The following is a 25,808-nucleotide window of genomic DNA, read 5'->3' on the forward strand; positions in this document are numbered from 1 at the left end:
CTTCCTGGGCGGGGATACGCTGGGCAGGCTGGAGACACTGGTGGGGAAGCCACCAGTAGAGAGATCGGAGGCAGTGATGTGACACAGAGCACTCCAGCGCCCCAGCAGGCACCAAGCCCTCGAGCACAGAGTAAATCTGGCTCCTTCCAAAGCTCCCACGGGATTAATCAGCCAGGAAAGGGGGCGTTCCGCCTGCCCTCCCACCACCCCGAGCAGACTGATCAAGATGAGCTGGGTGGAACGTGTTAGACTTCAGTTCAGATGGGGCGGCTCATCAGTGACATGGGTTCGGTAGGTTTCAGCCTCTCTCGGTCCCATAAAACCATTGCACAATTGGAAATGTCTGCTCAGAAGTAACTCCGTACTGCCACAATGGGTGCAGGGGCTGCCGGTCGGGGTTCCGGGGTGTTAGTCCAGGTGGGGGAGCAGGACTGGAAGAGCAGAGGACGCTGCAGGTGAGGCTGAGGCCCAGGGGCCAGGGGAATGGTCTGTGTGTGGGAGCTCGCCTTGCTATTACCCCGGTGCTCCTGTCCTCCAGAGCGCCCTTCGCCAGCACAACGGTGACTTTACAGAATCAGGGCTGTAACGACCGCTTTGACCCCTCTCTGTTGCAGATCCCTTGGAGTCTCAACGGCCGCTAGCCCACGAGTGCCTGGGGGAAGCCCTGCGCATTCTCCGGCAGGTCATCAACAAGTACCCACTGCTCAACACCTTGGAGACCTTGACAGCCGCAGGAACCCTAATATCCAGGGTCAAAGGTCAGTCCACAGCACTTGTCTCCTGCTGGGTCATGAGCACAGAGCAGCCGCCACCTCAAAGGCTCAGCAATTCTGCTCACCCTTCGCTGCCTCCCTCCCCACTTGTCCCCAGCCACGCCCAGCACTTGGTATGGACTCACGGGCGTTGACCCTGTTCAGATCCAGCCTGGGCTGGAGGCAGATGGAAGCTGACCCCAAGGAAAGGCTCTTTGGGGTGGGGTCGGGGCTGCATGGAATCAGAGCCTCAGTCCTTGGTTTGCAGACGTTCTTTGCATCCAAACCACAATCACAACCAGTGCCAGCCTACCCCTTGCTCGCACATGGAGCAGACAGCGGCCAAGGGCTGAACGGTTCTTCAGTCACCAGCCCCTGGCACGAGGGTATTTCTGCCAGAGGAGGCTTGTTCCCTACAGTCTGTTCTCCAGGGCTCGGGCCAGTCCACTTTAAAATGACTCCAGTGATCAAACTCCCAGAGGGGAGAGGATCCCGCAGTCTGGTTGTCCTCCCCTCCCCGCCCCATGGGAACATTGCTGTGATATTCAGCCCACGATCCCCTCGCTTGCTCACGCCCTAATTCTCTTCATGCCCGCTGGCGCAAACCTTCATGAACCGACACAAAAGCCTCTGGGGGTCACTAGCGTGACGCGTTCACTGGGCCAAATTCAGCACGTGGCCCCAGTGAAGTCAGTGGAATTACCCCAGAGACAAGCCTGGCCCTTCGTCTGACACGTCGCGCCTGCACCAGGCAGGACCCAGCTGTCTCAGATCCCCAGGGGGTGCAGCGTGGATTAGCTAAGATCGAGCATTTAATTTCCTGGGATTAGAGAGAGCCCGGCCTGAGGGTGCTGGGGGAGCCCATTCACACCAAAGCTTTTACAAAGGAACTGCCCTTTCTCTAGACGGGGCGTCAGACGAGCCCAAGTGAATGATGCCAGTGGGAAACCTTCCAACAAACAAACCAGGACATGGGAGAGGGAGGGCTGCTTTCGGAGCTGTAAAACCAGCCCCGGCCCTGCTAACACCCTCGGCCTCACCCTGCCATGACCACACCGCTCTAAGAAACTGACTTGGGTGGAGAGTCTTGTAACATTCATCACTGGGGGTGACAGGGACCTAGGGCCAAACCCAGGCCCCGCTGAAATCAGTGGGAACTTGGACCTTGACTCCAATGGGAGGTTTGGCCCTTTCACTCGTGTTTTCCCCTTGGACACCACATGGGGGGCGGTGCTCAGGAGTCAGGCCGTGATGTGTTTTCTGGATCTCTCAGTTCCACTTCAGGGCTGGGACAGGGGTGCGATATTTGGGGTGAGTCCTTGTCTGTCGGAAAGCCACCCCAAGCTCCCCTGCCTTGACTGATATAGGCGTCTGGGCTCCCAGCTCTCTTCCACCGGGACAAAATCGCTGCTGGTTGGCCATGAAAGCTTTGTGTGTGTCAGGGGGGCGTCCTCGAGGCTGGTGCAGGAGAACCACAGTAGTTGGAGATGGACAAGACTTACTAGGTCACCAAGTCTATCCCCCTGCAAAGGCAGGAGACGGGCTCTGATTCTCCTCTCCCTTCCACCACTTTCACATCGGTGTAATCCCATTGATTAAAGAGCGACAGGGGATGGATCACTTGATGATTCCCTGTTCATTCCCTCTGGGGCACCCGGCATTGGCCACTGTCGGTAGGCAGGATACTGGGCTAGATGGACCTTTGGTCTGACCCAGTATGGCCAGGGCCGGTGCAAGGAAGTTTCGCACCCTACGCGAAACTTCCACCTTGCGCCCCCGCCCCCAGCCCTGCGGCAGCTCCCCGCCCCCCCCACCCTGAGGCGCCCCCCCCGTGGCAGCTTCCCCCCCTCTGAGGCGCCCCCCCCGCAGCAGCTCCCCCCCCCCCCGGGGAGCCATGCGGCAGCTCCCCACCCCAGCTCCGCCTCTTCCCCGAGCACGCCGCCCCTGCTCTAATTCTCCTCCCCTCCCAGGCTTGCGGCGCCAAACAGCTGATTGGCGCTGCAAGCCTGGGAGGTGGGAGAAGTGGAGCGGCGACCGCGCGCTCGGGGAGGGGGCATAGGGACGATGTAAAAAAAAATTGGGGGCACCGCTTTTTGGCGCCCCCAAATCTTGGCGCCCTAGGCAACCGCCTAGTTTGCCTTAATGGTAGCACCAGCCCTGAGTATGGCCGTTCTTATGCGCTCACTCCTGATTTACATCGGCGAGGCCTAAAAGAGGGCGTCAGCCATAGGACCCGATTCTCCACTGCCCTGCGCCTTGTGTCGTCATGTACACCTAGGCGAAGCGGGAGTGAAACGCCACCAGGTCAGAATTCTCCACTCTCGCCTGCTGGCCTCTGACCTCACGCCCATGTAAACGGCATCCCCAGGCAGTGGAGAGTCAGACCCCCACAATGATCCCACGGTACAACGCTGGGCTCTGCGTATCAACTTTCCCAGAGCCTGGGGATGTTTGGATCCAGGGGGTTCGTTCAGAGCCCGCCCCAATCAATACTAAGCACGGGGCACTCAGAGAGCCCTGCAGAGGCCTGATTGTCCTCTCGCTTACCTTGGTGTGGCTCGAGAGCCGCGCTGTTGAACTGAATGACGTTCCTCACGTAAAGCCGGTGGGAGTGTAAGCTCTCTGTTCGGCGCTTGTACAGCGCCCAGCACAACTGGGTCCTGGTCCGTCACTCGGGCTCCAAGCTGCTACAGCAATGGACATAATAAGAAGTGAGATCAGAATCAGGCCCCCTGCCTATTCAAAGAGATGAGCCAAGGCACAGATTGCAGCCTGGGGCCCAGCCCCTATTTTTGATTATTATTTTGAAGCCCCCTGGAACGTCGCTGGGGGTTTGGGGCCTAGTTCCCGTTTGTGCCTTTCCAAAGCTGACATGGACTGTTCACGCAGCTAAGGCAATGAATGAATCGGCTCTTAAAGTGATCTCGCATGTTGATCTGAGCCCAAGTCATAGGAGAACAGGCAATTCCTTCTTCAGAGCCATTTAGAAAAACGTGCAATTGACATGGGTGGAAATGCACGCCTGGGATTCCGAGGGGTGGGACCCCGAGAAAGCAGTTCCCAGCTGTGCTGTTATTCTTGTCAATGTTGTTTGAGGGGCCTGATTTTCAAAAAATGGCCTGCAGATTCGCGGGCACTATTGTGCCCCCTCTGCTAATTGCCGGTGCAAAGGGCTGGTATTTGGGGGCGTCTCTACACAACTGTGGCGGTGATCCAGGAAGATTTCTAAATACCGAACATCAGGACTCGCTTGTCCCTGATGATGCCAACGTGTGTCTGCAAAACGGGGGCTGCAGGCTGAAAAACGTATGCACAAGCTGGCCTATTTTCCAGCAAGCAGGAGAGAAAATGTCTGTTCAGCTGACATGAGGGGTTCTTAGGGCTGATCCAAACCCCACAGAGGTCAGTGAGAGTCTTTGGATCCAGGCCTTAGATCCTTAGAGGTGGGCAAACTACGGCCCGTGGGCCACATCCAGCCTGCAGGACCATCCTGCCCGGCCCTTGAGCTCCTGGCTGGGGAGGCTACCCCGGCCCCTCCCCTGCAGCCTCAGCTCGCCATGCTGCCAGCTTTCTGGGCAGTGGGGCTGCGAGCTCTTGATGGGCAGCGCGGTGGTGGGGCTGGCTCCGGACGGGCGGCGCGGGTGCCAGACATGCTGCTCTGAGCGGCATGGTAAGGGGGCGGATGGGGCAGAGGTTCTGGGGGGGGCGGTCAGGGGATGGGGAACAGGGGGTTTGGATAGGCGTGGGAGTCCCGGGGAGCCTGTCAGGAGGCAGGGGTGTGGATAGGGGTCGGGACAGTCAGGGGACAGGGAGCGGGGGGGTTGGATAGGTGGTGGGGTTCCGGGGTGCGGTTAGGGGCAGGGAGTCCCGGGGGGGAGTCAGAGGACAAGGAGCAGGGGGGTTGGATGGGTTGGGAGTTCTGAGGGGGGCAGTCAGGGGGCAGATAGGGAGCCGGGGCCAGGCTGTTTGGGGAGGCACAGCCTTCCCTATCCGGCCCTCCATACAGTTTTGGACCCCGATGTGGCCTTCGGGCCAAAAAGTTTGCCCGCCCCTGGCCTAGACTGCTAGGACTTTGAGGCAGGGGCAGTCTGTTAATTACAAGGCGTGGCGTTCCTAGTACAATGGAGCTCAGATTCGGGAGTGGGCCGTTAGGCGTTACTGCAATAAAAATCTTAAACCCTAATCATCATTGGCCACTATCTCCCTAGTCCCTGGCAGTCCCGCATGTTTCTGAGACGTGATTCTGCCAAGCGTGCCAGCGCAAAGCCTTTCGAGAGCGCAGTGTTACAACAGCAGTGGGGGAAGGGACGGCGGGCTTAACCGCACACAGAGCACAACATTTTGCGTCACTGCCTTCATTTCCTGGACACCAAACGGTAACCACAAGGGACAGGAAGTTCCTTCATAGCAGGGTGGAACGAGATCTGCTGATCCGTTTGCTCAGTGATCGCCTGTCAGGGCCTCGGCGTGGGCCAGGCTGTGTGGCACAGCAGTTGTGGCAAGCGCTGGTGTGAGGCATGTTTAAAAATGGGGGGTTCCTCTGAGCCAGGCAGCGAGTTGACTTTGATGAGCGACGAGGTTGTGAGCCGGATTCTGGTCTTTTACTCTGGGAGAGGCTTTAATTTTGCATTGCCCAGCACCTTGTGCCGGCATTTGCACAAGTGGCCCATGGGTGTAATATGCAACCTAATCAGAATGAACGTTTGCATTGGGGAAAAGGACTGCACTGGGGTAGGGCAATGGAGAACCGAGCCCAGGGTGCAGGGAATACAGAATTGGGCCCATTCTCTTTTTACCATTTCATGCTAAAACCTCTAGCGATTCTACACTAGATTCATGCAGGAGCAGACCCAGAATGGTTCTGCATCTGACCTATTCAGAATCCCTGGACTTGAACTAGATGGGAATAAAATTCTCCTTTTCTTTGGGATCTGGAGCATTCAGAGCTTGGGGTGACGCACGGCTCACTCTGCCGGGGTGACCCCTCCACCTGGCAGCTCTGCAGCTGCTCTCTCTCAGTCTGGGATTCGAGGGGTTCTTTGATCAGCCTTTTTCATCTCAAAGCAGAAGGCTCTGAAGCCGGAGGGCAGGAAATGCACAGCAGTAACACAGATTCATCTGATCTCTTATGGCGGCCTGGGGGTAGCTGGGAGTGATGATATGCAATTGTCCTTAGGGGAAATACAGACCAAGTAGGAGGAAACTTTTGCTAATGCTGAACAGGGAACAACCTCCCAGGAGAAGTGGTAAAAGCCCCATCACTGGACTGGACAAAGCCCTGGGGAATATTCCATGGGAACAATCCAGAACTAACCCTCTCCAGGGTGCTGGCCCAGATGAAACCTAGGCAGGCCTTTTCCACCTCTAACAAATATGATTATATGTATTGCAGGGCTCTGCCCCCAGGGTCTCTAGGTCTGTTTCAAAAGCTGCCCTGTTAGTGCCTTAGAAACGTACTGTGGCAATTAGCATAGAGAAGCTGGATTCATCGATCCAAGACTGTTTTGTTGGGGGCACCTAGGGTACGTCTACACTGCGAACAAACCTGCAGCAGCCAGTCTCACATCCCGGGTCAACTGTCTCGGGCTCGCGGGACGTGTGCTGTGGGGCCAAAGATAGTAGTGTAGACATTCCTGCTTGGGCTTTTGCTTTTTGAAACCTAGAGAGGGGGGAAGGGTCTCAGCCCGAGTGGGGATGTCTACACTGGTATTTTTAGCCCCATAGCAGGAACCTGAGTCCACTGAATTGGGTTCTGAGACTTGCTGCTGGGAGGTTTTTTTGCAGTGTAGACGCACCCAGGGAAGAGGTACATGAGAACTGTCTAAGGGGACAGCTGAGCCTGAGAGCAGAGACTTCGTGGATGGGCTGCAAGGCTCACCCCTCTCTCCCTATGTCGGAGCAGGTCTGGGACCACCACTGGCAAGTGGGTGTCCGTCACAAAAGGGCTTTTGCTTCTCTTTCATTTCCAGGTTTCCACTACGAGTCCAACAATGAGACGGACAAGCGGGAGTTCGAGAAGGCTCTGGAGACCATCGCAGTCTCCTTCAGTAGCACGTAAGCGAACCTCAGCCAGCGGCGGTCTGGAGGACGTGCCCCTCCCCTGCCACCTCGACTGTCCCCAACATGCTGCCCCGCCCTGTCACTTTGCACACTCACACCTTGCCAAGGGGCAGCTTTCTGCCGGCAATGGTGAAAGACCAAGTTTTGGGCGTGCAACCCATCCCCCACTCCCTGCGGCGTCACAAGTTCCTGGGTGCCCCCTGGCTGGATGTCCTGGTCTGTTCCTTCTATCACTTACATCAGTTACACCCACGTTGCTATTGACCCCAGGAGGTCTGGTTCAGACAACCACTGGGGCAGGGATATTAAGATCCCCCGGTCTCCTCCTGACATCGCTTCACCTTCATCTAAACTGTTGGGGCTAAATCATTTGGGGGCTGAGCCAATCCCCACTGACGGCAATAGGAAGACTCCCACTGAGATGGATCAGGCCCTGGGGCCTGGCCCCTGGCAGTTTCCAGGGACCTGCACTCTGAAGTGGTGTGGAAGCTCCTATGTGCTGCTCTCCAGTTTATAACTCTAACCGTGCTGACCAGCCATGTCCTCCTGCCCCTTCTTCCAGCGTGTCTGAATTCCTCATGGGAGAGGTGGACAGCAGCACCCTCCTCTCGATACCTCCCAGCGACCAGAATCAGGTGAGTGACACCAGCTTCGTTCATGCAGATCTGGGTCAGCCTGCTCCTAAGTGGACCGAGGGGGGGTATCGCTGGGGTTTGCTTTTACTGCTGGTACACCGCCGTTCAGAAGCCCTGAACAGGCCCTGCTTGGCACCAGGAGAAGCAGCTACACACAGTCTCTGCTCAAGAACAATTTAGAGGCAACTAAGCCAGCTGCCCAGCTTAGCCTAGAGGGCACGGACAGAGCTGTGGGGGGAACATCACACAGGCCTTGTCTGCTTAGTCCTGCATCTACTGCTATTCACGCGGACAAGGAGAGATCAAAAGAGCACCTGGTGCTTAGCTAGAGAGGTGACGGGCCCCTGAGAAGGACCTCAGCTAGGTCACAGGATGATCTTGTAGACCAAAGAGTGGAAGACTGAGAATCAGGGCTCTTGGTGTCTATTCTTGGCTCCGCTGCTGATTTGATGTGTGACCTTGAGCAGGTCACTTAACCACAGATACTCCCGTGTCCCCAGAGGGCCTTCGGGTAGGACCCCAAGGCTGCACTTGACAGATCAAAAGAGTTTGCTCCTTATTCTGGGCCTCAGTGAACATAGAGAATGGCCAGCAGCCCCAGGTTTCTCTATCCATCTCCTGGCTTCTGAAAAAAACCCCTGGCAGCCTGCTCCCGTGTTCACCCGTTGCACCTACTTCTCACTCTCTAACGAGTTCTTTTGCCTCCCCACCCGCACAGTCTATGGAGAACCTCTACGGAGACGGCATGCCAACCGGCATGGAAAGCTTTGATTCAGGTGAGTGATGTTTCATCATCTCCAATGGCTGGGTGCAGAATAAATCCTGCTGCAGGCAGGGAAATCTGGGCAGCAGGACGGGCAGGGTGGCTCAGAGGACATGGCGTTCCCTCTCCATTACTGAGGTTCAGGGAGAAATGTGCAAGTGCAATTCCCTGGCTTGCAGTGGTGCTGAAAGCCAGCGTTCCACAGGATCGCGGGGTGCAAGTGACAAGGACACAAGGCTTCACTGCAGGTGTATTCTTGCCCCCTGAACCCGGCACCTTAGGCAGCACCAAAGCAGTTAAATCTGCATTCTCCAGGCCCACCGGACAGCCAAGGGCACACAGGGGCTGGTAACGAACACTGCCATGAAGTGTGCAGCTGAGTCTCGGAGCCAGCAGGTGGTGGGCAAGTTCAGGCAGGCAGAGTTCCTGCAAACTGTCCAGTGAATGCAATGTCCATCCAGCCACCGTCTCCTCCGAGACGAGAGACGAGGGGTCCTCCTCGTTTTCACTACTGCTACAATACACCCAGTGGCCCCAACCATTCCGTGAGGCCCTGCATGAACATGCTCCCTGAGCTTACAGACCAGACCAGACAACACGAGCTGGTGTGACCGAGGGAGTGGAGCGGGGCCGAAAAGAGCAGAAGTACCAAGAACCCACCTTTCCATCGGTTGACGACGTGTGCAATTTGCAGAGATCACGCCAACTTGCTTATGAATGCTAGAAACATATAACCCTTACTACGCCTGCTGCCTGGCCATGATCAGCTGGAAGTTCAATCCCGGCATGGCAGCACAAGTGGGCTTTGGAAAGGGGTTCGGAGAGCCAGGTAATGGCTTGACAGGCTCGTTTGGGGAGAGCACTTCATGGGACGGCTTTGGCAAGTGGAAGCAGCAGACAAACAGGCAACGGAAGCCGGCATCGTTGGCAGGCAACAGGCATCATGAGACAGGAGAGCGGCTTAGTAGGGTGGGGCAGGGTCATGAAAGGCTTTAAATGAAAGCTCAAGAAGTCTGTGTCTGCTGCCGTGGGGGAGGGTGGCGTGGGGGAAGCCTGCAGCAGCTCAGGAGGTCAGTTCTGCTCCTTGGTTCCAGTCCACGGTGGAGCTCTCCCTCTTTGATCCCTGCAGGACTCCTGGAAACCCCAAGACAATTTGGGTGTGTAAGTCAGTGGATGAGAGTGCTTGGCAGTAGTTTAAGTGCCTGGCTCATTCTGTATCTCCTCCTCTCCCATCTTTCTCCATGTCCCCCTGTCACAGTCCGTCTGTCTGCAGAAGAGGTGGACATCATGCTCCAGCGGTGTGAGGGCGGAGTGGAAGCTGCCCTCCAGTATGCCAAAAACATCTCCAAATACATGAAGGACCTTTTCTACTACCTGGAGAAGAGGACCACTCTGGGTGAGTGGCAAGAGGACGGAGGGCAGGGTCTGCTTCCCGAGATGCTGAATTCCTGAAGGTGGCATCGTAATGGGCCACAGTGCCATTCCCAGCTCACATTCTCGTAGTATTTATTATGGGCTGGAGGTTGAAGGGACTCCTTGATCCAGAAATGGGTCGGGGAGTGAGAGAGTCATTTACGGCCGAATGGACCGAGCCCGGGCCTGGGAGTCGGGACTTGAATTCCATTCCAGACTTTGCCACTGATTCTGAATGATCTTGGGCAAGTCTCTTTGCCTCGGTTGGGCCCGCTATAAAATGTTACCTGCCTTCCTATGTAAAGCACTTTCAGATCTATGGATGAAGTAAATCTATGTGCATGTGAAGAATTACTACCTTGATAGAAAAAGGCGAAGGGATGGGTGTGTGTGTGTGTTTGTATAGGACCTACACTATCTGCAGCACTGGCATTCTTTAATTTATATTCAGTGCTGAAATGACTGATACCCCCCCAAATGAAACACAAAATCAGCAGGGCAAGGCCTTCTAAGTCCATCTTCACTTCCTTCCTTTCCCTTGCAGAGATGGAATTTGCCAAAGGGCTGCAGAAGATGGTGAACAGCTGCAAGCAAACGATCACTCAGGAGGTAGGTCAGAGCTCCTATGTAAGCACACCCCTTGTGTCTGGTCCTCCGGCATATGTCTGGGCCTTACTTACACCAGGAGCAAGCACTGGAAACCTCCCTCCTCATGAGAGAAACACTGCAGTTCTATAGCCCCAAAGGTTTAGCTGTGCAATTCTAGGGTGTCATTTTTCAGAAGCAAGCTGCACTGCCTAATGCGGATCCGACTGCAGTCAGTGGAGAACTGAATTCAAAGGCCAGTGCTAAGCACTTCTGAAAATCTCACGCCTAAACTTCTAGGTGGGACGCTCTCTGCTCCCTCGTGTAAAATCCAGGGGCCCAATTCCCCCACCCCAGGTCCAAGTAACGACCATCACTTCAACTTGAACCTGGGCTCTGAGTCGCATAACAATACGACCTGTTTGGGTGAGAGTGAGCTATCCACCAGCCAGGCTAGAAGAAATCCCAGGAGGAAGCGGTTATGGTATAAAGTCATATCGCAGAGTTTTACAGGCCCTCTGGTTTGAGAGCTGCTGGGGATGAGGTTACACACTTCAAGCTCAACAGAACCTCTGACATTTCCCCTTCTTCCCCTTTGCACCGTGCTAACAGTACATGATGCATCAATGTGTAAAAGCTAGCTATGGGCCTCTCACCCTCCTCCACCCCCTGCCCCACGGCTATGACCATTTCTCTGTCATGTGCTCAGCCTGGTTTCTTGCTGTGGCAGTGACGCTCTGGGGGCTGTTGTCATTTTCCAGCCGCACATGCCGTTCCTGTCGATCTACTCGCTGGCTCTGGAGCAGGACATGGAGTACGGCGCTACAGTCCTGCAAACCGCTGCCACCTTGCAGAACCATACCTTCCTGCAGGTAGGAGAGATGCCCACACCCACACAGCTGCACGGGATGCCTTGGTGCAAATGGCTGGAGAGATCCCCTGCATCTGCTTTCCCGTTTGCTGTTTGATCTGCAGCGAACACCTGGTGCCCCTGAGTTCCCGGCTTTGAAACAGGAAGTGCCCTCTCCTACCGGAAATGGCACCTGAGAATAACCCCTTCCCACTAGAGACTTTGCAGCGGTAGAAGTGCTGTGTTGTCTTTGTACCATAGGGTTTCTCTTTCGGGCACAGATCTTCAGAGTTCCCTTTCACTCAACTAAGGCAGGGGCTGGGTTTGATATTTACCGGCGTCCCCCCTGTTACTGCTCCAAACTGGAGATGTGCCAGAATCAGAATCATGTATCCAAACTCCTGGGCTTTGGGGTGTTTGGACAAAGGGTCTCACAACCATCCCTACGTTCAGCAAAACCAAACCATTCATTTTTGCCATTCTCCAGCTCAGATTAGACCTCTCAGGGCCTGTGTATTTTTCCCGGCATGGACAAAGTTACACGTGCTGGTCACTAGCAGAAAGCTGCTAGGTCCGGTCTGCGTGCTCAGGACAGTAGGGTAACGCATGATCCTTTCACCGCCAGAGAGCTCGGTTTGCTTATGTCAGCCGAAAATGAAAGTGAATGTGACAGCATCCACCTAATTTCTAGGTGTTTGTCCACAACACAGAACTGCCTTTAGTTCAGCCTAATCAGTGATAACAACTCTTAAATAGTACTTCTCATTTGTAGATTGCAAAGCCCCTAACAAAGGAAAGTATGTATCGGCATCCCCACTTTACAGATGGGGGAAACTGAGGCATGTGACTCCTTAATACCACACAGCAAGCTAGGGGCTGAGCCAGGAATAAAACCCACATCTCTTGATGCCCTAGCCCAGTGACTTAGCCTTTGCACCACACTGCAGATTCTGCTTCCTAGAAGCCCAGAACAGGAACGGTGGGTAGGCAAGGCAGGCCAGGAATGAGTCAAGTCACCTGGGAGAGTTGCCCGTGCTATGGCTGGCTTTGTCTGGTGCTGGCAAGGTTTATGAGCACTACAATCCACTGTAAAGGAATCTGGTGCATTTGGAGGACCCGAGCAGGGCATAGCACATCGGCACAGAGAGTAGCACAGGTCATAAAGGCTGAGCTGTGCTGCCCCTGACTCCGCCCCCTTCTGTCGTCCCCCCCCCCCCCCCCCCCCGCTCCTATTCCAGCCACTGGGAATGAGACGCCTTGAACATGAAAAGCGGAGGAAGGAGATTAAGGAGCAGTGGCACCGGGCCCAGAGGAAGCTGGTAGGTAACGAAGAGCGGCAGCGTGCCATGGGGCTGTGCCGTGATCGTATCCTGGCTGTGCGGGAAAGGCCCCGAGAAATGTGCACTATCCCAGTGCTCCGAGCGGGCAGGAAAGCTTTGCTCTTCCAACCCCCATGTCAGTTTCACTATAAGAGCCCAGAACTGTTTCCTTATTATTTATCCTGCAGGAGTGCCACGGGGCCCTAATTCTAGATCTGATCCCTACCGTGCTAGACGCTGTACATACGCATAACAGACAGCTTCTGCCCCAAAGAGCTTACAGTCTGTTTCCTCCCCTCCATGCTCATTCCTAGCCATACATGTGCAGAGTTGGTTAGTACTCAGCCTCATACTGTAATCCTGCAGTGGAGAATCTTTCAGGCCAGTGAGGAGAGAACCCCAGGGCCAGGGAGGGGGAGGATAACATTCTCCTCGGACAGACCGACTTTTCCCTAGACCAGTCACCTTGGATCAAGGGCCCAATTTTTTGTCTGGCAGCAAGAGGCTGAGACCAACCTGCGCAAGGCCAAGCAGATGTACATGCAGCGCTGTGAGGAGCACGAGAAGGCCAAGTATGTGACAGGGAAGGCTGAAGAGGAACTGCAGAGCACCAGCAGCAACACCACCACCAAGACCCTGGACAAGAAGAGGCGGCTGGAGGAGGAGGCCAGGAATAAGGTGAGGGTCAGGGAGATGCCAGGAGAACATCACTGTTTGGGATGTTGAGTGGGCAGGGAGCCCACCCCACACCATCAGAGCCTTTTGTGTCCCAAACACTGTCCATCCCCAAACCATCCTTTCAGCGAGAAGCACATCCCAGCCTACCAGTGCTGCTGCTCCACACCTGACCAGAGGGACTGATGCTGAACCACCCACTAACCAGGGCCTGTGGTAGATCCCAACCCTCTGCTCCAGCCCAGGGCCACCTGGGTCTCTCACCAGGCTGAACAGCCGTGCCACTGAACCAATCTGCTATCACCTGCCTTTTGTACCGGGGTGTTTTAGTTCACTGGCTCCAGTTGTGTTGGGAATGCGTTGCCACTGACAGCCACTGAAATGAGTTTGCCGGGACTTGACACAGATGCTGTATCCAGTTCTGGTGTCCACAATTCTAGAGGGATGTTGATGAATTGGAGAGGGTTCAGAGAAGAGTTGTGAGATTGATTAAAGGATTAGAAAACCTACCTTATAGTAACATACGCCAGGAGCTCAATCTATTTATTTTAACAAAGAGAAGGTTAAAGGGTGATTTGGTTACAGTCGATACATACCTTCCTGGGGAACAAATATTTGGTACAGGGCTCTTCGATCTAGCGGAAAAAGGAATAACATCATCCAATGGCTGGAAGTTGAAGCTTGACAAATTCAGACTGCAAATAAGGGGTAATTTTTTAACAATTAGGATAATTAAGCATTGGAACAACTTACCGAGGGTCGTGGTGGATTCTCCATCACTGAGAATTTTGAAATCAAGACTGGGTGTTTTTCTAACAGATCTGCTCTAGGGATTATTTTGGGAGGGAAGCTATGACTTGGTGTTACACAGGAAATCAGCCTAGACGATCACAATGGTCTGGCTTTGGAACCCACGAATCCTAGCAGACAAGTGTCTGCATTGAAAGAACTTCCCCAGCTGGTCTTGTTGGCAGCTGTCCCAGCATAGAAGCCAAGGATGAGTGCAGGAGTGCCTGGGGAACGGTAGGGGGTGCTTGCCCCAGCATTGTCCTGGCTGCTGGACCTGGTATGTGACTTGAGGACTTCATTCTCCAGGGCAGTTAGTGCTAAATGCTCACCAGAATTGCCTGGGCAGAAGGGACTGTAGGGTAAATGCCACCCAAGGGGCAAAGGAGAGTTTGTCTTCCTTCCCTGCCCTCCCGCCGCTGAGCAGTTAGCACCTCACACTTTCTCGGGTGCTTGCAGGCAGAGGAGTCGATGGCCACGTACCGGACCTGCATCGCTGACGCCAACACGCAGAAGCAGGAGCTGGAGGACACCAAGGTGAACGTCCTGCGGCAGATCCACGAGGTGATCAAGCAGAGCGACCAGGTCATGAAATCGGTGAGTGGGGCTCGCTGGCTTGAGGCAGCTGCCTGCGGGAGACGGGTAGGACCGTACTCAGCCTCTTCCGCGCCCATTGCTGTGAGAAGCCCAGATCTCGCTGTGTTATGCCAAAAGCACCTACACTCCCACTCGGGCGGGCTGGCTGCTCCTATCTCTGATGAGGGTAGAGTAGAGGATGAGGAGAAGTAGACCTGAGATGAAGTTCTTTCCCATACCTCTGCCAGGACTTAAAGCTAGATGTAACACAGGGAGCAATGTCTAACACAGCGTCCCAGGTTCCCGGCTGCATGGCTTACCCAGAGCTCTGACTCTCTGGCACTAGCGTGCAGGGTCTCAAAGGTTTCCTTCCAAACACACCACGTGGACAGTCACACATACCCCCGCACCCTTCTCTGAGTCTCTCTCTCTATTTCAGGCCACGATCTCCTTCTACCAGATCATGCACACCCAGACGGCTCCCCAGCCCGTCCACTTCCAGACCTTGTGCGAGAGCAGCAAGCTGTATGACCCTGGGCAGCAGTACGCCTCCCACGTCAAGCAGCTGCAGCGGGGAGACGAACCCGAGACCCAGTACGACTTTGAACCCTACGTGTCGCAGAATGCCTGGTAGGGGGGGCCCCCCTTTCAAAATAATTGTCTCTGCTGCCTGTAACTCGTCCCCTTGGAGAGGGGCTATGAGCTCCCCTCAAAGCCAGTGCTCCTGCATCATGCCTTGCAGCGCGTCCTGCTGGGAGAGGCTCGCCTGGGAAAATCTGGGAGTCCCCCACGCAGCTAGCACGCCTGCTTCCTTCAGCAGCTGCTGTGGGGACAGGCTAGAGAGCTCCCAATAGGCAGCGCTTCCCTCCCCCCCCACCAGCACCACCTGCTGGTATGTCCCACCCCCTCACCAAAGGTGCGGTGCGGGCTGGCGAGGAAGGTGTCGTTGGATCCGTAGGATACAGGGAGGTGCGGTCCCAGAGCGGATGACTGCAGGGGCAGGTGAGTCGTTGCTGAACATCCCCTTCCGTTCCACCCATTTAAATGATCCCTTTCACCTTCCTTCTGCCCATCAGGCCCCCCTGCATCCGGCCACGGAAAGGCAGCTTTAATGCCAGTGACTTCAGTAGCGTCGATGGGGCTGCGTCCTCCAAGGACGGAGGCGTCTCGGAGGGAGGGGCAGCGGCGAGGGAGCAGCCAAGTGGGACCGTGAACGTGGAACGGAGAGGTGAGCTCCTGGAGAGCAGTGCCTGGGGGCGCAGGTCAGACACCGTGTCCGGGGGCGCAGGTCAGACACCGTGTCCTCTAATGAACAGCTGCCCCTCCCCACACACACACACACACACACACACTTTATTCTCTATATGGTCTCGGGCAGAGTGAGTTCTTCCGTCTGCAGCGAACAATTCGTCTGCGGGAGCCCATCCGTGTGTGGGGCAGAGGAATGGAATCAGGGATCTAAAGTGAACATCATTTACCAAGCAGACCTATGGTCCATCCAGCCTAGTATCCCTCCAGCTACCCCTCCCAAACAGATCCCTGGTCCATCCCCGGCCAACCATCTAACCCCCTAGCCTGTCTCCAATTGCAGCCCATGCCTGATGCACTAGAGAAAAGGCCCTGGATGCACTTGATTGTTTCAGTACTACTAGGTGGCAGTTGTTCTTCCTTACCCAACCACTCATAAGCTGGTGCCCTGAAGCACCGAGAGCTCTTGTGCTTGTATCTTTGCCAGCATCCTCCGCTAAGTCCTTTGGGATACTAAATACAATGGCAGCTACAGCTTCTTATTGGGCCGGGGAGATCAAAGCCATTGAGGGTGTTTAACACAGAGACCTTTGCTGTCCTTCAGTTCCCTCCCCTTCCTACTAGAGGGCCCTGTAAACCGTGCGCCACTGCCCCACAGTGCTGCCTAGGTTTCCGGCTCTCCCCTCCTGTCCTGGGGGGATTGGGGGCTGGGGCTTTGAATAATCAGGGTCGCTCCAGTAGGCGTCTCGGTGATGCTGTCTGCTAGATATGGGTAGGGGAGCCCGGGCCCATCCTCTCCACCGAGCTCCAGTCCAGGGCCCAATGGTGGGAGGCTACACTTGGCCCTCCCTGGACCACTTCCTACCCCAGCCCCCACTGACTACACCAGCAGAGTCTCTGACCTGCACCCCCAGTCACTGCTCTCTGGTCAGTGTAATGAGGCCTCCAGCAAGGTGCCCCCGGGACGATACTTCGACTCTCAGAGCTGCCATCTGCCCCCCCCTCCATTGCCTGCCCACTTCAGAGCTGCTCTTCTCCCCTTTTGAAGCCCTGCCTTGCGCTGGTGGCGGGGCTGGCTGGGGCTGGCTGGGCCCAGAGCAACGCCTTAACCCTTTGCTCTCCAGTGTGGGGTTTGTTAACCCCATCACAGGCCCAGTCCTGCTAGGTGCTGAGTGCTCTCAATTGCCATCATGCTGATGGAAGATGAAGGGGCTCAGCACCATACAGAATTGGGCCCACCAAGCCTTATAATCATCCCTAATTTCCCACCAAGAGCCTCCTCTCAGAGTCCGTCCATGCTGCTGCTTCCAATTCCCATTGCTTGGAAGTGGGTCCGCTGCAGGTTCCCCTCTCCCTGCACCCGGGTGCTGAGCCTGCCCTCTTGCCCTCACCCCTGGTCCTAACCCGCCTGCAAGCAAGAAACGTAGCACGGGCAGTTGGGTTTTCTGCAGCCTAAGGGCCCACCAGTATCAAGGCTGTTCTAAACTAAACCGTGTTGCTCACAGGGACCCAGCAAGCAGCAGCAGCTAACGTGTCAAGTGGTTCTTTCTGCAGGTGGGAGGGGACACCAGGTCCATAAGTCTTGGCCAACGTCCATCATTGAAACAGAGGGCAGCCTGGATTCAACCTCAGGTAGTGTATCCTGGCCCATGGGAAGCAGCACAATGCGGGGCTGGCGGCTTCTTTCTCCTGTGCTACTCCAGCCTTACATCTCCTAATGGGGCCAGGCTGGGAGCAGAGCATGGCAGCTAACATGGGATTTGTGTCTTTATTTTTCTAGTTTAAAGTAATTATATCTAATACGCTGGTCCCAGCCTCTGACAGCAGATGGCTCAGTAGAATGACAGAAGAACGGGAATGTCACCGCTATGTCACTTCCTCCCAGGAGGAGGCGCTGTAGGGGACAGACTGGGAGTGCTAGCTCTGGGGAAAATTCACAGCTACTCTAAAGCCATCCTACCCTAGTAGGCGCAGGACTTGGCTGTAGGCCACACACACATTCATAAGAGAAACTGTTTCGCCACTAATCTGGCTCTGTATTGTGGGCTGTGTTTTGATAGGTACGTTTAGCCAGAAGTTCCAGCGGATGTCTTCCAATGGCACCATATCCTCTAATGAAGAGCTGGATGAGAAGGATGAGAACGCGGCCTCGTTTGAACAGAGTACGTGATGGGGGAAGGGTTCCACCATGCCTGTGGCTAAGTACCCATTAAGCAGATAGTGACTTCCCTCGACGAAAAGATTGTCCGAAGACAAGATTAAGATGGTGTTTGCTTCGAGGTCACCAACATAAGGCAATGGGCCAGATTCATCCCTGGGGTAACTCCGTTGAATTCAGTAACGTTACCGGGGAATGAATTGATTCAGATGTCGGTACTGCCATAGTCTGAATGCTATTGACCGAGGCAAAGATGAGGGGCCAGGTTCTAATCCCAGTGACACTGGAGGAATTATGGAATAATTGGAGTCCATGGAGTGACATTAGTCTAACTGACAGCAGATCAGGGCTGACATTGTCCCCCGAGAAACTGTAAATCTTGATATTCCCCAAAAGACAAGCTTAAGAGCTGAATTGTACCACACGTCCCCAATAAGTGGAAATCGCTCCACCACTGCCATGGAGTTCTTAGCACTTTAACGTTCTGAAGGTGACTTCAAGAGTTCCATGGGAGGAAGGGGGGAAATCAACTATTACTTGAGCCAGTCAGGTCACTGAGATTTGCATATGCAATCTGATTGGTTAACTTAATACTAGACCTGTCAATACTGGAAGGAAGGAAACAACAGAAACACATTGGCTGAAAGTAGTCATGTGACAAATCAATCATTGAGCTAGGATTTCCTTGTATATAACAATCGAAATCACTTGGACTCCTCGTACATTTGCTAGAGTCTTCCAGTTGATAGGGAAACAAGGTGACTGGGAGCTGGTGACTAAGTGCTTGCTGCCATGGTGTTTTCAGAACTGTGATCTGGGCTGTGTCTGACCCAGGCTTGCTGCACGTTTTCCAGACTCTCTAACCCACTGTCCCCTCGGAGTTGGGGGCTTTGGGTGTTTATTGCTGGTTATCTCACATCAAAATAGGAAAAGGAAGACAGGTTCCCAAAAAATGTCAGCTCCAAGCAAGTTATCTGAGGATTGAATTCAGCGTGGCAGGGGAAGGGGCTGCTGGCGGAAAGTCTCCCATGGCCCCTGCATTCTGTGCTTTCGTATTACCTTCTGGAGACGCTGGCCAACCTCCCCTGGAGATTAGCTCGCAGTCTGTGCTGCTGGGCATTAAATCAGTGGAGGATCAGCTAGAAACCAAACTGGCGGTGTTTTCTTCTCACCTCCTGCTATAGGAGGAGAGCACAGGATGGGTGAGGATTGCCTAGACAGCGGACGGTGAAACCGCAATTCTCCATGTGTCTCCAGGGCCATGAAATCCCCATGGAGGATCATGGGCTTAGAAAGGAGGGAGGAACAGGTTTATTTGACCCATGTTACTCAGAGGAGCTGACTCTAAAGCTTAGGCCGTAGGTTACCTGAGACGTGGACATGGCCAGTTGATGGACTGGTCTGTTGGAAGTGCTCCTGGGCTCTGATATCACCCTATGCCAGCTCCTCGTGGGTCACGTGGATTTTGGATGGATTTATTCTTGGTTTGCCTCCAGGCATCAATGGGATAGCCCCTGAAATGACGGCTCCGACGGGCCCATTCCGAAACGTGGGTTTATCCAAGGCTGCTCAGACCCATCGGCTGAGAAAACTTCGCACCCCTTCGAAATGCCGGGAATGCAACAGCTACGTTTACTTCCAGGGAGCGGAGTGCGAGGAGGTAGGGAGCGACGGGAAGCAGGCCTGGGGAAAGGGAGGGGTGTTGGCACAAGAGGGCTTGGGGCTGTAAGCAGAGAATCTGTCCTTTTGTTCACGGTGCCGCCTGCGCTCGGAGAAGCAGGACTTTGTACCCTCCTTGTAACTACACAAGATGGCATCACCGAAATACCAGACTCCATCCGTTTCTGCTTCCAACTGGGACACCCCCAGGGCCCTGACACCTTTGATGAGCCACTCAGGTCAAAAAGGGGCAACAATCCCTTAAATCTTATGACCCCCATGTACTGATGTGCAAGTGGCTCTTATTCCACAGGGCAGCCGCTCCCTTGGCCCGCTGCTGGGTGGGCTGGGGAAGTCCCTGCCTACCTCCCCTCCCTTTGCTTTTGGAAGAGATGGTTTCCCTTGTGTTTTGGGACGTGTTCAGGCTACGGAATGGCTTTGGGGCCATCCCAATAGAAAGGCAATTGCCAACCCATCCAGCTGTTGCATCTCAACACAGCTGTTAAGCACCTCTGTTGGGATGCAGTGCGTCTGCTCTGAGTTGACTCCGATGTCTCCCAGGCAGGGGCTTGGCTGTCCCTGTGAGCGGAAGGTTTATTCACCGTAGAGTTGTCTCTCTCTCTCCCCCGCCAACCATCTTCCTGTCTGTTCCAGTGCTATTTAGCCTGCCACAAAAAATGTCTGGAGACCCTGGCCATCCAGTGCGGCCACAAGAAACTTCAAGGGAAGCTGCAGCTCTTTGGCCGGGACTTCACACAGGCGTCCCAGAGCAGCTCGGACGGCATTCCCTTCATTATCAAGAAGTGCATCTGTGAGATCGAGAAGCGGGCTCTGAAAACCAAGGTGAGGCGCCTTCTTTCTGCCCTTCGACCCAATCATGCCGGGCTCCCTGCGGTGGCTCGGCCTGCCCTTGTACCCCAGAAAAGGAACGGCTGGTTTGTTCACGAGCTCCGGCTTCTTTCCCAGCATGGTTCTGGGTCCCGCAGTGAAAACATCAGACTGCTTCTAGAGCGGTCTAGAGAGCTGGGAGTCAGGAACTCCTGCGTTATAGGCAGTAGCAGAGCCAAGATTATCTGTAACCTTGGCTAAGACACCTCCTGGTTCACAGATGGGGAAACCGAGGCATCAAATAGCAGCACTTGGGTTTAATAGCTGTTATATAACTAACTACTACTAACATTAGATCAGCCATACTGGGTCAGACCAATGGTCCACCTAGCCCAATATCCTGTCTTCTGACAGTGGCCAATGCCAGGTGCTTTAGAGGGAATGAGCAAAACAGGCAATCATCAAACAATCCATCCCCTGTCGTCCATTCCCAGCTTCTGACAGTCAGAGGCTAAAGTCAACCAGAGCGTGGGGCAGCGTCCCTGCCCATCCTGGCTAATAGCTATTGATGGACCTATCCTCCATGAACTTACCTAATTCTTTTTTGAACCCCATTATGCTTTTGGCCTTCACAACATCCCCTGGCAAGGAGTTCCACAGGTTGCCTGTGCGTTGGGTGACGTACTTCCTTTTGTTTGTTTTAAACCTGCTGCCTATTCATTTCATTGGGTGACCCTTGGTTCGTGTATTATGCGAAGGGGTAAATAACACTTCCCTATTCACTTTCTCCAAACCATTCACGATTTTACAGACCTCTATCCTATCCCCCCCCCTGCCCCCGAGTCATCTCCTTTCCAAGATGAAGAGTCCCAGTCTTTTGAATTGTTGTTTCTAACCACAGAACCAGGCATGGGGCGATAAGCCCACTGAGCTGGACGAGCTGGTGGTGAAACACCCGTCCCGGTCTCCCCTTTAACCCCATGGTCCCCTTTGCAGGGCATCTATCGAGTCAACGGCGTGAAGACGCGCGTGGAGAAGCTTTGCCAGGCATTTGAGAACGGGAAGGAGCTGGTGGAGCTGTCCCAAGCCTCCCCTCACGATATCAGCAATGTCCTGAAACTCTACCTGCGACAGGTAAGAAGTTCCTGACCTGCCAGGATTCCCCCTGCACTGCGTGAGGTGGAGATTCGCCAAAGGAAGTCTTTTCAGGGATCATACCCAGCCCCATTGGGTCTCATAGACTCATAGACTTTAAGGTCATAAGGGACCATTATGATCGTCTGGTCTGACCTCCTGCACAACGCAGGCCACAGAATCTCACTCACCCCAGTAACAAACCCCTAACCTATGTCTGAGCTATTGACGTCCTCAAATCGTGTTTTAAAGACCTCAAGGTGCAGAGAATCCTCCAGCAAGTGACCCGTCCCTACGCTGCAGAGGAAGGCGAAAACCCCCCAGGGCCTCTGCCAATCTGCCCTGGAGGAAAATTCCTTCCCGACCCCAAATATGGCGATCAGCTAAACCCTGAGCATGTGGGCAAGACTCACCAGCCAGACACCCAGGAAAGAATTCTCTGTAGTAACTCAGATCCCACCCCATCTAACATCCCCTCACAGGCCATTGGGACACCTCTGGCAGGAGGAGATTGGCCACAAACTAGAGTTAAACTCTATATGCTGGCTGGCCCATGCCAATGGTAGAGACCTCAGGTATTGAAATCATGGATCCAAATTCAAAGCAGGCCCGTAGGAACCTAAAGCAGCGTTGCCAACGTCTCGGATTTTATCTTGCTCTTTGGTGTTTTTTTCTTCAAGTCCCAACTCCTGAAAGAAAGGAGTTCCCCCAAAATCTCAACTTTCATCTAAAGCAAAAGCAAGTTTGTAGCTCTTCCGGAACTCAACGGCTCTGAAACCATAAAGCAACTACAAAGACCCCCAAATCTATTAGTTGCTAAACAAACACAAAAATCCTGCTTTATTTTGGGGGTGGGACGACTCAGGATTTTTGAATGCTTGACCACACACAGAAGATATTCCTTCTAGTGGCTCTTTGGCAGCCTACATGCAATGAGATCATTTCCTGGTGGACAGGTGCCCACACTGCACGGCAGCTGCCACTCCACCAAGTCGCCCCTTCAGGGACAGATTTCGCCCACGCCTAGAGGGTGTCCCTCCAGGTCAGAGATGAGGCATGCGGTTGGGGATGGATGGGCAGGGGGCACATGGTGGGGGATTCTTGCCTGGCTACTGCTCATGCTGGCACAAGGGTAATTTGCAAGCTTCGTTCTGTGAACCCAGCATTAGACATACCTAGACACACCCACCCCTCCTGCAAGGCCAGGTCTGGTGCAGTGGCTGTTGTTCGTGCCTTGACCTTCAAGGTGGTTGGGACCGAGGACTCCCCCAATTCTCCTTTGGCCAAGGCCCCAGCCTGTGAAACTAACCCTTTAAAACGGGCAACCCACATCCTCAAACAACAGACGCTGCAAGGCTGAAGGGGAAGCAGTTTGTCTCTTTCACTTCAGACTGTGGGTTTGGTAAACTCGCACCTGTTAACTCCTTAGGGGCAGGGTTTTATGGACTGCCTGACACGAAGGCCAGACCCTCTCCTAGCCTCCAAGTGGGCAGGGCCTCTTTGAGAGCAATGGAATTATGGTGAATTACAGCAGCTGAGGACTCACCTGTATGACAGGCAGGACAGCCAAGCAGGGGAAAGAGAGATGCCGACCAACGTTAGACTGTTTTCAAGTCCCTATTTAGAGCAGCCTGAAAACCAAGCCAAAGCGACAGGAAGTCTTCATGATTCATGAGACAGGAAGTCTCCCTGTCATGATTCAGACACGCCAGAGGGAGCGGCTCAGTGGTTGTTGCTGAAGGTTTGAAGCATCAAGATTCCCTGGAAACAGACTTTTGAATGCCAACAGCACTGACGCTGCCCACCGGCCTCCAAGGCGGCGAAACTGAATTCCGAGCAGTTTGCAAACCAAGTTCCTGTTTGCTCCCCGGGGCCATTAGCGAGCCCCCCGAAACATCCTTGGCCAAAGTCTCCCCTCAGCATGGCCCAGTGGGTTGCCTGCTCAATCCCAGACGTGCCTGCATGGCTGTGGGGCTCGGGGCCTGTAGTGCATTGGGAGGGAAGGTGCTAGGCAAAACCAAAGTTCTGTGATAAACGAGTGTATAGTTTACAGGAAAAAATGGCAAGATGGGGCTGAATTTACACGGCACAGGGGTAAAGCCGGGTCTCTGATCACTGAGCGAACAGGGGAGGCTGAGAGAGAGATGCCCTTTCCTTCCCTCACTGCATTGTGGGTAACTCAGGAGCGTCTGGGAGGTTTCCTTGCCATAGAAGTTTGCTGTAGAAAGGAAGAGTTTTCTCGGCTCAGTGAGCTAGGACTGGGAACAGATTCAGGAAGGAGAGGACCCCTAGAGGCTAGGGGCATCTCCTGTTATCTGAAGTTGCTTTACAGCCTTGGCCCTGATGAGCTTTGAGTCTGTGCATTTGCCTTCACGGAGCCATCTCCCCGTCTGTTCTTTCTTGAAGCTGCCAGAACCCATCATGCCCTTCCGGCTGTACAATGAACTCATGGGCCTGGCCAAGGAAAGCCTGCAAGGTGGGGGCGAGACCAAGACCAAGGCTGGGAAGGGAGGTCCCGAGCTGGTGGACAAGGGAGCCGAGACTGACAAGATAGTGGTGACATTGGTGACGAAGCTGAAGGAGCTGCTGAAGGAGCTTCCCCGGGAGAACCTGGCCACGCTGCAGTACATCATGCAGCACCTGAGAAGGTGAGGAGGGGTGAGGAGAACTGCAGGGGGGGGGGTCGTTAGTGATGCTGCAACACGTGCCACCCCCCCCTTGAAATGGGAGGGTGGGGGTTCAGGTCAGCCTCCCCCCAAAATGGAAGCTAGGTCTGAGGGCAGTGGAGTCCTCTTCAGCACTAGCCCGGGAGAGAGGGGGTGGTCTCTCCTCCCATACAGACGCTGTCACTCCCTCAGAGAAGTGGGATTCCTGCACCACAGGCAGAACGTCCCCTGTGCTGTAGGAGTTCCATCTGTCCCTCTGTCTCTCCTCCCCTTCAGGATTGTGGAAGTAGAACAGGACAACAAAATGACCTCGAGCAACCTGGGCATTGTCTTCGGGCCAACACTGATGCGCCCCCGGCCCACCGAGGCCACCATCTCCCTGTCCTCGCTGGTCGATTACCCGCACCAGGCTCGCATCATTGAGGCCCTCATCATCTTCTACTCAACCATCTTCGAGAACAAGGCGGCCCCGCTGTTGGCTGGCTCTGACAAAGACGCTGAGGATGCCGAAGAGAGGACCAGGCGGTCTAGCCAGGTGGGAAGCCCTCGGAGTAGAGTTCCAAGTCAAATGGGGGTGGGGGAGCATTTATCTAACGGGACCTTCTATTTCTGCTTGCACCATTGGGCCTTTTGGGGCCAGCAAGAGGAATGAGGGCAAGCAAGAGAGGGGAGTGTGACATGAACAGGCTTTAAAAGGAAGGGAGAAGCAGCCAGCGCCCCCACAGAGGAAGCAGAGCCATCTCTCTGACCTAGGGCAGGCCACCATCAGAAGAAGGGAACGGAGGGAGCTGAGTTGACCAGGCCCTGCGTGCTGCGGGGAAGCCTCCTACCTATCTGGCATCAAACAACTTTTGAAAGTATCATTCATGCCAAGCCAGAGAACAGAATTTTAGCCAGGATTCAGCCAGCTGCCTTCTTTGGAGACAGATTCTCAGGCAGCCCTTGTGTCAGGACACGCTGCCCTGTGTTGTGTTTAAACACACACGTACCAGATGCTTGGTAGTAGTTATTATTGATATTACGTTAGTATTTGGAGGAGACCCCAGCAAGGATCAAGGCCCCACGGCTGTACAAACATAGTGAGAGAACAGCTTCCAGTTTAAGTAGACAAGATAGAAAAGGAAGGGGAGGAAGGATGGATTATCACCCCCCATTTTAAAATACTGGCTACCGAGACAGACTGACCCAATTATGCTTTTGTTCCTCTGAATGGGGTTTCATGACCCATTTCCCCTCATACCCAAGAGCAAGGTAAGGGAGTGTTGTGATCTGGCTTTAAAGGACCTTAATTTAGGTTGAGAACAGCTGAGTGTTGCAACGGCCCCTTCTCCCACCCCATTTGTTCACCTTGCTCCTCTTCCACCATCCCTCCCAGGACAACGAGCCCCCAGTTCCACACAGCAGCATCCCGTACCTAGAGATGCCCTTGGAGAAGGGGGATTCAGATAACAACGCCGATCCATTCGGAGGTGAGTGACAGCCACAGGCAGGCCCTGCCCTCCCCCTAATGGCCTTAAGACGTTCCAAGGATGCTGAACGATGCAAAGGTAGCTCCAGAGAGTTGTTCACCTCCAAGCCACCAGCTCCAAACTGGCCCACGGTTGAGAATGACCAGACGTTACCACCAGTGAATTTCATGATCTTAGTGGGCCCATGTCCAAGTTGCCATTGAGATTGGCTGAGCCCCGTGGGTCATTCTCA

At 54.4% G+C, this 25,808-nt stretch overlaps 1 protein-coding gene across 2 annotated transcripts in view; it reads left to right on the forward strand.

Moving 5' to 3' along the window:
- ARHGAP45 (Rho GTPase activating protein 45) overlaps positions 1-25,808 on the forward strand; it is a 43,880-nt gene that overhangs the window by 13,178 nt on the left and 4,894 nt on the right. For both annotated transcript variants that reach the window (XM_054013856.1, XM_054013855.1), the window contains exons 3-22: positions 615-758; positions 6,722-6,806; positions 7,375-7,447; positions 8,166-8,223; positions 9,469-9,606; positions 10,168-10,232; positions 10,970-11,080; positions 12,297-12,377; positions 12,876-13,055; positions 14,298-14,435; positions 14,854-15,044; positions 15,491-15,642; positions 17,217-17,294; positions 17,723-17,824; positions 19,317-19,480; positions 20,134-20,322; positions 21,304-21,441; positions 23,848-24,089; positions 24,384-24,642; positions 25,483-25,576. In XM_054013856.1, coding sequence (XP_053869831.1) covers positions 615-758; positions 6,722-6,806; positions 7,375-7,447; positions 8,166-8,223; positions 9,469-9,606; positions 10,168-10,232; positions 10,970-11,080; positions 12,297-12,377; positions 12,876-13,055; positions 14,298-14,435; positions 14,854-15,044; positions 15,491-15,642; positions 17,217-17,294; positions 17,723-17,824; positions 19,317-19,480; positions 20,134-20,322; positions 21,304-21,441; positions 23,848-24,089; positions 24,384-24,642; positions 25,483-25,576 — 2,682 coding nt within the window. The remainder of the gene's footprint in view (positions 1-614; positions 759-6,721; positions 6,807-7,374; positions 7,448-8,165; positions 8,224-9,468; positions 9,607-10,167; positions 10,233-10,969; positions 11,081-12,296; positions 12,378-12,875; positions 13,056-14,297; positions 14,436-14,853; positions 15,045-15,490; positions 15,643-17,216; positions 17,295-17,722; positions 17,825-19,316; positions 19,481-20,133; positions 20,323-21,303; positions 21,442-23,847; positions 24,090-24,383; positions 24,643-25,482; positions 25,577-25,808) is intronic.

This window comes from Malaclemys terrapin, chromosome 24, assembly GCF_027887155.1.
Source record: "Malaclemys terrapin pileata isolate rMalTer1 chromosome 24, rMalTer1.hap1, whole genome shotgun sequence".
Lineage (NCBI taxonomy): Eukaryota > Metazoa > Chordata > Testudines > Emydidae > Malaclemys > Malaclemys terrapin.